This window comes from Chenopodium quinoa, unplaced genomic scaffold (genome assembly GCF_001683475.1).
Source record: "Chenopodium quinoa cultivar QQ74 unplaced genomic scaffold, ASM168347v1, whole genome shotgun sequence".
In the NCBI taxonomy this organism is placed as follows: Eukaryota; Viridiplantae; Streptophyta; class Magnoliopsida; order Caryophyllales; family Amaranthaceae; genus Chenopodium; species Chenopodium quinoa.
The window spans coordinates 1,464,841-1,476,959 of NW_018744151.1; the positions used below are offsets into that span (position 1 = coordinate 1,464,841).

Sequence of the window (12,119 nt, forward strand, 5' to 3'; positions counted from 1 at the left end):
AGTTGAAACCTAAATGTCATCTATTTATATTACTCGTTCTCCACAATGATCGCCGTTATTTGCGGTACCCTATTACTTCCTCCATTTCTATTTACTTGCAACACAATCTTGTGGTACACACTTTGAGGTTGAGAATTTAAATGTAAACGAATAAATTATTCAAAATAATCTTTACACATGATCCCTAACTCTACTCTTATTCTCGTGTTAAAATTATTTTGATAAAATCGCTCATTTACCTTAACTAATCATCTCATAAAATTACGTGTTTAAAAGATGTTTTGCAAGTAAAAACAAACGGAGGAAGTGTATATTTTTTCTTTTAATTAAAATATTTCTCATTTCACACTTGCTAAAGTGCAATTAATCACTTATATCTTTAATTTTTAATATCTTAAAATTTGATATAATGAAAGTTAAAATGAAGAGCAAGCTAAATATACTTCACATGACTATATTTTTCTATATAAGTATTTCTCATTTAAAAAAAAATCAAAGTAGATAATACGTATGAAAGTAAAATCATTTGCAACTAATAAACCAATGATATACTTTGTATCTTATTTGTAATGAAAGATGACTCAGATGAGTAATTTAATGACATTTTTTTTTTTGATGAAGTATTTTATTTTCCTTCACATTATGTACTTCATAGTCAACTAGACTAATAATGAACGTTATTTATATATATATATATATATATATATTTAATCAAACAAACCCTTGCTATACTCGCCTATAATAATCTACTAGCATAATTAAAGTAAAAAAGATGACTCAAAACCAAATCGATAGCATATTGGCAACAAATTTGTGATACTGTATTATTTAATTAAGACACCGCTGTCATCAGCTTTTTAAAAGTGATTAAGGCCTGTTCACTTCAACTTAATTTCAATTCAATTCAGTTCAGCTCAGTTCAGTTTAGTTCAGCTCCTAATTTCCTTCTCTCATAAAATATTTATTTCACCTTAGTTCAGTTCAGCTCCAGTCAATTTGGTTCAATTCAGCTCAGTTCAGTAAATATAAACAGATCCTAAATACAATATATTTTATTTTATTATATTGAGATGAATATAATAAGATTTCACGTCCTAATTAGTTTTTTGTTTTACAAAATGTGAGGTACCTTTATTTTATTTTTTTTAACAGATTACATCTTTTTGTTAATTAACGATGACTGTATATCTCTGCACCAAGTTATTACACTTAAATTTTCTGAATTTTGTCATTATGTGTTGACTGACTAATACATTAAAAAAATTCGGGGTACCAATTTTAGAATTAAACAAATATTATGGATTTATGGGAAATGTTATGGGGACAAATTCATGCATAAAATAAATTGTATGGGGCATGTATTCAATCATGGCAACTAACCTTTAATGGTTCTATACACGTGTACACGTTTACATACTCCTAGTGGTTGGTACTTGGTAGTTGGTGCGAAGAAAGTGTCTACAAGTATATAACTGTTGAAAATCTTGGAGAGTTCAACCTAATATAATCATCCATCCGATCAATTGTTAGTAGAGTTGATGCTTTAATGTCACGAGTTGTAATTGGAGCCTAGCTAGACTGAACTACACAATACAAATATACAATAGTACTCTATAAGTCTCTTATTTACATGTTTATTTCTCTTTATTATGTGAGTAATAAATGTTAAAAATAGACATGTAAATAAAGGACGGAGGGAATAGTATATAAATCAAAGAAAAGGAAAAAAAGTATTTATTGCCTTTTCAAGTGTATTATCAACACAAGGAATCTAATAGTGTATACTCCGTGTAAAATAACTTTGTCTAATAGAGAAACCTCTTGCGAAGTTTCCTTATCCCATATATATATTAGATTAAAGAAGCATTAATTTGTTTTCTTCAAACTAAAACATTTCAAGATTTTCATCACATTTTTTCCATTCAAAAACATATATAAGACCTTAAAAATCATCTTACGTTAAGTCTTTCGGAGTCTTTCCCATGGATCCATCAAGTGTTTCCACCAAAAGAGAAGTAGCCCATGATGTTTTCCCATACCTCGTTGAATACAAAGATGGAACCATAGAAAGATTAGCCGGAACTAACCATGTTCCTCCAGGGTTTGACCCAACAACAAGGGTTACCTCCAAAGACGTCGTACTTGTACCCAACACGTGTCTCTCTGCTAGGCTCTACCGTCCTACAGATGTAACCACTTGTGAGAAGTTGCCAATTGTCTTATACTTTCACGGGGGAGCCTTTCTTATAGCCTCCCCCGCGGAGCCTGTCTACCACAATTTTTGTAACCTACTTTCAGGGTCCGCCAATGCCTTAGTAGTCTCTCTAGACTACAGGCTGGCCCCCGAGAACCCTCTTCCCACCGCGTTTGATGATGCTTGGGCAGCCATTAAATGGGTGGCTGCCCATGCTAATGAAAGCGGACCAGAAGATTGGCTCAATCAAGGAGTGGATTTTAATAAGTTCTTTTTAGCAGGTGATAGTGCGGGGGCCACCATGGCCCACCATCTAGCAGCTCGGATGGTTGAAATCATTGATCAATTTAAAATTTACGGTATTATCCTTATTCACCGGTATTTTTGGAGTTCTAAGCGTATTGGATTAGAGCAAGCTGATCCAGTGAGAAAAGAGTTGGTGGATAAATGGTGGGAGTATGTTTGCCCGTCGGATAAAGGATGTGATGACCCGCTAATCAACCCATTTGTCGAAGGAACTCTGAGTTTAGATCAAATTACGTGTGAGAAAATGCTTGTGCTAGTTGCAGAAAAGGATATATTAAGGGATAGAGGGAGACTATACTATGAAGCAATGTCGAAGCATAAGAAAGTTGAGTATTTTGAGACACTAGGGGAAGATCATGTGTTTTACATCTTCAATCCTCATGTTGGCAAGGCTTAGGCGTTGATGTCAAAATTAGCGTCTTTCATTAACAACCAAGGGGAGTGATGATTAAGGAATATGGTACAAGTAGAATTTAATTGTAGGGAGATTTTATTTCTTGTTATTAAAAGTCTATAGATTTACCTTTTTGTTATTAAGAGTTCATATAGTCTTTTGTTATTTATATATTTATTTATTTATTTATTTTGGAACTAAGAGCTCAATTTCAATCGAAGAAGGCTAAAAGGAGCTAAAACAAACAAAATAACACTAAAAAAATGATGTAGTTTTCATTTTGAGATGTAAAGTTTGCAAAATAGTTCTATTTTACATCTCAATTTTGAGATGTAAACTTTACATCTCAATTTCAACAAAATAGTTCTATTTTGCCGCCCCCACTTAAATTTTGACGGAAGACTTTTACTATCACGTGTTTTGTCACATTATTTTATGACCATTTACGCCTCAAGCCAACTCCAAATTCTAATTGATCCCCATCAAGCCAAGGTTTGACCGATCCAAATTGAAACAGCACAAATTACCATAACTTTTTTTTTTTTTTTTTTTTTTTTTTTTTTTTTTTGTGACGAATACCATAACTCATTAATTCATTATCACCTTTACATACTTGATTAGTTCTGCTTACGCGAAAAAAAAGATCAAAGTCCATCTCCATTCATAGGAAAGTCTGGCAAAGGATAGCTCTAGTCATAATCTGGTCTTGGGCTGGGTTTAGGTTTATCTTTTATACTTTTTGGGCTGGGTTATTATGACTTGGTCTTGGGCTGGGTTTAGGTTTATCTTTATCTTTAAAACTTTTTTGTAGTAATTTGGTACCTAGGGGCTAAGGCAATGGCTAATGGGCAAATCACAAGATTTACAACTCACAAGTGGTAGTGTGGTACCCATGATTCCATATTTGTACTAAATAAAAAAATTAAAAAGCTGTAAATTCTTTTTTATTTTTTTTTGAAACCAAGTTGCAAATTTCGTTAAATAAGAACAATTTCCATCAAAGTAGTTAGGCTTTGGAGAAAAAGAGTAAGGGAGACAAACTCATTACAACCCCTATGATCCCATTGCTAGAGTATTACCCGCACACTTGACATGAGAAAAAGAAAAGGAACTAAAATAGGAAGAAAGGCTAATGATATCATCATATTGCATAAACACAGGAGAAAAGCCCACGGATTTGTTCTTCACAGCTCTCACTACACTGCTCGCGTCAGTCTCAAGATGAACTCTATCATAGCCCAGCCTTCTTGCTATTACCAAACCAAAGTGAAATGCGGCAGCGTGTATAAGTGTAAAATGTAAGCAGATGTACGTGAAAAACATAATTCCTATTTCAGGCATTGGTATTTTGCTACTAAGAGTCCTAATATACAAACATTTTTTGAAACAAACATTTGCTACTGTGTGTTTAGATCAAGGAGTACATGTGTTTAGATCAAGGAATACAAGTACTCCTGAGTCCTAATAAACAAACATTTCTTTACTCGACAAACTTGACATAAATAAATCATTAAACAAATGATACTAACTCTCAACTCAACTAAAAACTTACTCGAGACCATTTTTATTTTATTCATACACAATTACTCAATATATATAGGCATATCCATAACCCAATATGCATTTTTGAAGAAATTAGCATTCCCAAATAATACGCTTGAAAATCATGAATTTCTCTTTAAATACGTAGCTCTCATTTACAAGAGGGCACGCACATATGACATATCTTTCCGAAAAGAAGTTGGAGTGGATCAATAAAGTTTCAAACAGAAAGAAAAGCTTAATGTTCACTCTTCTAGTCTCTTTAGTTAAGGAACAACCTCAAAGCTTAAAAATACACTTTTTTTTCCCCTAAATTATCCACAAAAATTGCAAAAAGTGAAAAGGATAAAGGATGTTTTATGTTATGCTGCAATTGCTATACGAAATATAAAACTTTCCCATTAAATTCCTTACTATATGAATGCACCAAATAATTCGTGACTCAAAAAAGTAAAATCCAATAAAATTAAAGCAATGGAATCGTATGAACTCATGATTTATATATGTGTCTTTATGCTTTTAATTCTTTCGCATACATCACCTCCTTTATTAAGTATACAATGGCATCCTATGTATAATGTACGTAGCAAATTACAAGTAAGCAATATTAGAGGCTTCGAAAAAAAAAAAAAGGAAATATTAGTAAGTTTTCAAATAACACTGGTAAAATATGAAATAGCATATAAAATGCAAATAGTGCAAAACTAAAAATATTGTAATTATTTTGAGACGGACAAACTATTAAATTATGTACTCGTAATTTACAACAATAAAACTTGTTGATACATGCATGCATACATCTTATTAGATCTGAAATTTATATAATGCTTTGTTGCTATATACTCTATACACATTTTTTTTTAAGGAACTTTGTTGCTATATATTGTTGTTGTATGATTGGGTCTATAAAGAGCCACTCAAAGTTTATTAGCGTCAGACTGTAAAACTAAATTTTGAAAAATTAACAAGTTGATATTTTGAATTAGAGAAAAGTACTTGTAGAATTATATACAAACATTTTATTTTATTTTTTTTTTGGGGGGGGGGGGGACTAAGTTATATAAACCAATGACAAAAGAGAGTAAAAAGGAATGAAAAGAAGTGGATCCAAGTTAAAGGAATAATATATATTTTTCGTTGAAGCTTGTCATCATTTTAAGTTGTTACAAAATCCATGATGACCCTTGGGTAGGGTTGTACTTGTAAAGAAAGACTCTTCAAAGGAAATTTCTAAAATAGATTTGAGTGGTTTGTTCATGGTCACATGAAATAGAAAGAAGAAAAAAATGCGCCCAATCATATTATATTATTATGATATTGCACTCCTATTATTTAGTTTAAGTAGTTTTACCTTTAGCATAAAATTCACAAAAAGCAAACAAAATACGGAGTAATAAAAAATAGTTAAAATGTGGCAAGGTTGTATATCACTTTTAGGGAGTGTTTGGTTAGTGTATTTTTTGGATTGAAAACAGATTCAATTAAACCGATACCGTTATCATGTGTTTGGTTAAAAGGCGTGGTAACAATTACCATTAGCTAAGGATAATACCTCTAAAAAACTTAGGATAATAGTTACAATTACTCTGCTCTTAACAAATACTCTTTCCCTCCTCTTATTTGTTTCACTCCGCTTTCATTATCCAAACCAAACACCTCCTTAAAATTATCATTGTTAATTTTAATTAAACCTTGTGAAAGTTGTTATTACACTTTGTTCTATTCCTTCGTTTGCAAAACAATGTTATAATTTGGTATGATGTAATTGTATAGTGTTTGCATTTCCATTACAATATGCTATAGCAGATTTAAACGGACCAACAATGTTGCCAGCCCATTCCAATTTCAGTCTTTACTTTTTTTTTTAATTCTTTTATTATTTTGTATTTGTAATAATGTAACTATGAAAAGTAAACTTGTTTACCAAACAATTTAGCAACCAAATTGTTGTTTGACTAAATTCAACAAAAGAAAAATCACATTGCAATATAGCAAATTAACTTGATTAAGATAATAATAATCTATATCTATACTTAGTATTTAAAAAAGCAAACCAAAAGAGACATATGTCATCATTCTATTACACTTCCCTAACTTCTTCTTCAACCCAACGTGCCACATGTCATTTTACCTATTTTATTTTAATTATACAATTTTTCTAAACTCTTTCATCAAACACTTCATCTTCATCTCCCCTCTTTAATTCAACATTTTTATTTTGTATCTTTGATTTTAGTCCCTCCATCTTCTTTCAATCAAGTCTCATTTCAAATTAAAGTCCCAAATTTTTTATTTCTTTAATTATGTTTTCAGTTACATATTACACTCATAATTATTTATTGGTATTTTCTCACTCATTTCTCAATGTAATTTTCTTTGAACGAGCCGTGCATTGCACGGGCCAGAAGGCTAGTTGAGATTCAATAAACTAATTGCTTGTTTATATATAGACGAATGCAAACACTAAAACATCCCATCATCCTTTAAATCCCTCCTTAATGTACCAATCAAAAGCTTAAATAAGTAATAAAAAGAGCTAATCTAATAAGATAATTAAATACAATTCTGTGTGTTGTCCTATGAAACTTTAATTAGTTAAATTCAATTCTTCAAATATTGCTTAAACAAGTTTAGGACCTTGTTGTCCATTACTCTTGCCCATTTCAAGAGCATGAGCACCATGAGGGAGATCTTCATCAGGAATGTACTTGCCCCAGTACCAATGGTTCTTCCATACGATGCTCATCTCCTCGATAGGGATGCCTCTAGTCTCGGGGAGGAAGAAATAGATGAACAATGACATAACCACGACGAAGAAGGCAAAGAAGAGGAAGAGCCCGAACTTGAAGTGGCAGAGCATAGTGAGGAAAATCTGAGCTATTACGAAAGTGAAAAACATGTTGACAGACACGTTGATACTTTGTGCTGCTGACCTGATCTCCAAGGGGAAGATTTCTGAAGGTACTAGCCATCCCAATGGACCCCATGACCACGCGAAGGCAGACACATAGATGCATATGAAGAGCACCACCACTATCGCGTACCATTCTGGCAGGTTAGTGGCGTTTCCACTTACTCCAAACTTCACTCCAATAAAAATTGCCACAATTACCTGTAACATTATAACAAAGTTTGTATCAGCAATTCAGCAGCAACAAATTTTCTTAGACAATCTTTATGTATCAGTTAGAATTTCGTTTTCTTTTCATACATCAGTAATTTATAAACTTCTAAATGGGCTAAGGCAGCTATCAGCAATTCAACAGCAGCAAATTTTCTTAGACAATCTTTATGTATCAGTTGTTATTTTTTTCTTTTCATACATCAGTAATTTATAAACTTCTAAATGAACTAAGACAGCTACATTTTGTGTAACGAATTAACGATTACAGTTAAATGATGAACTGATGTAACATTATTAGCCTAAACAAAGAAAAATATGAGGAGAAAAGATTAAAAGTACCTGACAGATGAACATCTGAACACCACCCTCAAGGAAGAGGAACCTACGACCCCATTTATCAACACCATAAATCGAAACCAAAGTAGCAACCACATTGACTCCACCAGTGATAACAGCAGACATAAGAGAAGCATTGTCCTTGAACCCAATAGTCTTAAACAGGACAGGAGCATAGAACATGATAACATTGATACCAGTAAGCTGTTGGAAGAAAGGGATCGCGATAGCCATAGTAAGATGAGGCCTATACTTCTTCTGAAGGAGATTCCTCCAAGGGTGTTCAACCTTCTTGGAGGCCTCACTGGCAGCCACAAGGTCATTAAACTCGTCTTCAACATCATCCACTCCACGTACTCTTTTAAGTTTCTGGATGGCTTCATCACGCTTACCACGTTCGATCAAAGAGTTTGGGGTGTCAGGGAGGAGTAACGCGCCCACACTGATGATGATAGCAGGGACCATGGCACCTCCTAGACTCAATCTCCAACCCCAATCATGGATTTTGGCGAAGAAATAGTTTAGTACATTGGCTATTAAGATACCAATTGTAATGGAAAGTTGGAATACAATGTTGAGTGATCCTCTGTATCTGTAAGGTGCTGTTTCTGATAGGTATAGAGGTACTGACTGTAATCACATAAAATTATTAAGCATAAGTTAGTTTGCACAAATTAATCAACTCAAGTATGTAACAAAGGAAATTTCATTGCATAATTCTCTTATCAAGTATGTTAATTGTAATTTAATTCCTTAGCTTTAAAACGACCTAAAATCAAATATTCATGTCTATTACTCCTGTCTCTTAAATTCGAAGGTTTCATATAAACTAGAAACATATGAGGTTCACATATCAAAATTGTCATGAGACAAATTGAAGAACGTGTCGAAAAAGATAAATTGGGCAATTATTAAAGATTATAATGAAGTACTCCGTATTAAAAGTCGGATAAATTATCACGCTTAGTGAATGAGATGGAGAAATTATATTGGTTAAATTTGAGATCTTTTGGGACAAGGAAAATGTATTAAGTATATGGACCACAAGTAACACAAATTAGTCACATTGGTTTTGACTGTTTAATCTGTGATTGTACATAACCAAGAAAGTTTTAAGTTAAGATATGATTAAATACTACTCTTACATTGGTTGAATTGAAAGCTGTAGAAGAAAAGCACAATTTAGAAGAAAAATATACCAAGTTGATGAAAAAAATAACATTACTTTTTTTGTCCCTACCTCATTAGTCATTATCCTAAATAATTTCAATTAACTTTATCATCATTAAAAGGAGTAAATAAATTTTGTGATTTAAATTTTCTGCAAATTGCCCAACTACTCTGAATTGAATTCAACGCCGGAACATAAACGTTTATAAATTTATATTTTTGCTGAATCATTATGAAGAAATTAATGGTTGAAATATGAACAATTAATATTTATTTGTTCACATACACGTCCATAATTGATGCATGATGGTGTAGATATGGCAACATATAGTATTTTTAAGCCAGAAATCGAATCAAATAATTTCAAATAATTCGTTATCTTTAGCTATTTATTTTTTTTATATCCATCTATTCTATTGTACAATTCTAAAAGCCTAAATCATAAACCCAATATTTGAATTACCGGACTTCAAAAAAAAAAATAAAAAAAATACGGAGTATATGTTACCATAAAATTACAATTTAGATATCGGTCAATTTAGGTAAGGTTTATCACATTCTTTGAACATAATATTTCACATTCGTTGAACATAATATTTCGCTAACCATTAATTCAGATAAGATCAACCACAAACATAGTGTAATTTCACTCTACTAATCTGCTTACATTATTTGAAAGAACAGCAAAACATTACAAAGCACTAATATTTAGTTCATGAACTCAAACACATACAAAAATTATAATTAATGAATGAAGAAAAAGGTAGTTGTACCAACATTATTTTTTCAGAAGTTAACAGGACAAAACCCAAACAGAATCTTGAAACAAATAGACAAAAACCATGAAAAATTAAATTTTTTTAAAAGAAAAAGAAAAACTCAATTTGGATTTTTCTGTCAAAAAAAAAATCAGTAAAATTAAATTAAAAAAATCCACAAATTCATAATTGAGACAGAGAAAAACCTTTTTCAGAACCCAAAAAATTCACAGAAACAAAAAAGAACAATCAATCAAACAAAGAATAATTCTTTCTTTAATCTAATTTAATTTAGTTAAATAAAACAAAAAACAAAATAAAAAGAAGAAAATTACCTGATTGGCAAATCCAACACCAAAACCCAGCAAAATTCGACCAATAATAAGCATGGCAACATTTTGTGCCAAAGCATTGATGATTGCACCAGCGCAGAAAAGAACACCTCCAAATAACATAGACAATTTTCTGCCCAATTTTCTTGTTACGTATGATGCAACAAGTGAAGCTAACAAAGCAGCCAAATACAAAGATGATGTGAACAATGTTAATGTCACACTATCAAATTTGCAGTACTGATTTGTTGATTGATCTTGCGTTTCTTTTCGGTACACCGATGGGAAAAACTTTTTCAGAAAGTCCGGCATGGATGTCACACCACCTACACACAACACGCGTTCAAAATTAAAATTAATTTAATTAGTACCGTTGTAACAAACGTGAAACATATCTAACGTGTTATATTTTATTATGACTAGTAGAATTGAACGGAAAATATGTTAGTTTGATTTGTTTTAATTACCTGAAATTCCGATGTCATAACCGAAGATGAGACCACCCATGGCAGCAACAATGCATGTTGCAAGGACGTAAGGGGTGAGTTTTCCGGGGTATTCTTTGCCCCCTTGCGTTACGAACCCGCCTGCCGGCATCTTTTTCCTTCTTGAATGAAAAAAAAAACAGAGGATTTGAAAACAGAGGAATTTAGAGAATAGAAAAAAATAGAAGAGAGTGAATAATAGAGAAGTGGGAGTAGAAAAGAGGGGGTATAAATAGGGAGATATGTTGGACTGTTGGTATCTTTAGTCGTAGAATAAGGAAAGTGGTAGCTGTCAATTATAATTTGCTTAGTATTATGATTTGTTAAATTAAATTATTTGGATATTTATTTGTAATAATATTAATGATATTTTTATTAAGGATAGGATTAAAGAAATTAGCATTGACTTTGAAATTTCTCAGGATTTTATGCAAATTGCATGCAATTTTATTGCCAACGGAACCCTTTATGTGTGAAATTGGAACGTTGGATGAATGTGCTATATTATGGCTGACTTCTTGTTATATGTTTTAGGAAATTTTATTTAATCTAGTTTTTATTAACAATATTGGCGACATTAGAGTTTGTGTGCTTCTGAATTACTTGGGTACTAATAAGATAAGATTATAAGATGTACTCCGTATTAAAGATGGATAAACGGAGAATACGAAATTTTAATTACATTAAAATATGTGTACCTATAAGTTAGAATTTGAGTGACAATAAACCTTTATTGATCAAATTTAAGATAAGATGGAAGTGAAAAATTATCGTTATGACATTAGACTTCCTGTATTACTCAAAATTTTAACAAATTGGTTTTTAGGTTCCAACTAACCTATAGTCTCTTTTTCCTTGTTCCAACTTCCAAGCAATGGTTCTACTTATTTATCAATTATATTTCTCCCCTTATTATTAATTCCGAGGTTAGTACTAACACCGAATAAACACACAAATAGTGTGGACGTTTACTTGCTTGATTACTGTTAAATAGTGTTGGAATCAAGCCACAATTTTTTAAAATTTTAGAGCAATTTGAATACTTGGTATTTGACTATTGGAGTACCACTTGTATAAGACTTTCAACCAAACCGGATTACAATTGGGTTGCTGATTCAGAGCCGAACTATTGAAGCAACGGCCCACGCGGCCCACCTATTTTGCTAACTTCACAAGTTATCGTCCACCAAAATAATTTTAAAATTAAATTAATTTAATTATTACTTTTTTTAAAAAAAGACATAGTGCCTACTACGCCCCTAAATAAAGGATAAGGAAATTGGACACGAGCGAGAGCTAGACTGACTCTTGGCCCAATGCTCGTGGGCGATGAAGACTGACGACCCCTTCTGCCTAACTTTCTCTTTGTAAAAAATAGAATTATTACTTGTATTTTTTTTTTTTTTGAAACAAATCAATTCATTAATAAAAAGCCATTCGACATCTACAAATGAAATCTAAATTAACAAATACATAAA

At 31.9% G+C, this 12,119-nt stretch overlaps 2 protein-coding genes across 2 annotated transcripts; one reads left to right on the top strand and one right to left on the bottom strand.

Moving 5' to 3' along the window:
- The first annotated feature begins 1,982 nt into the window (after nucleotides 1-1,982).
- LOC110693386 (probable carboxylesterase 2) lies at nucleotides 1,983-2,897 on the top strand. Its single transcript, XM_021870511.1, has one exon. It carries the CDS (start codon nucleotides 1,983-1,985, stop codon nucleotides 2,895-2,897), a length of 915 nt encoding a protein of 304 aa, XP_021726203.1.
- A 3,808-nt stretch (nucleotides 2,898-6,705) lies between these two features.
- LOC110693519 (sugar carrier protein C-like) lies at nucleotides 6,706-10,895 on the bottom strand. Its single transcript, XM_021870636.1, has 4 exons — nucleotides 10,624-10,895; nucleotides 10,160-10,482; nucleotides 7,900-8,526; nucleotides 6,706-7,548 (listed from the first exon to the last, which is right to left on the bottom strand). Exons 1-4 carry the CDS (start codon nucleotides 10,751-10,753, stop codon nucleotides 7,057-7,059), a joined length of 1,572 nt encoding a protein of 523 aa, XP_021726328.1. The 5' UTR covers nucleotides 10,754-10,895; the 3' UTR covers nucleotides 6,706-7,056.
- Between the last annotated feature and the right edge of the window lie 1,224 nt (nucleotides 10,896-12,119).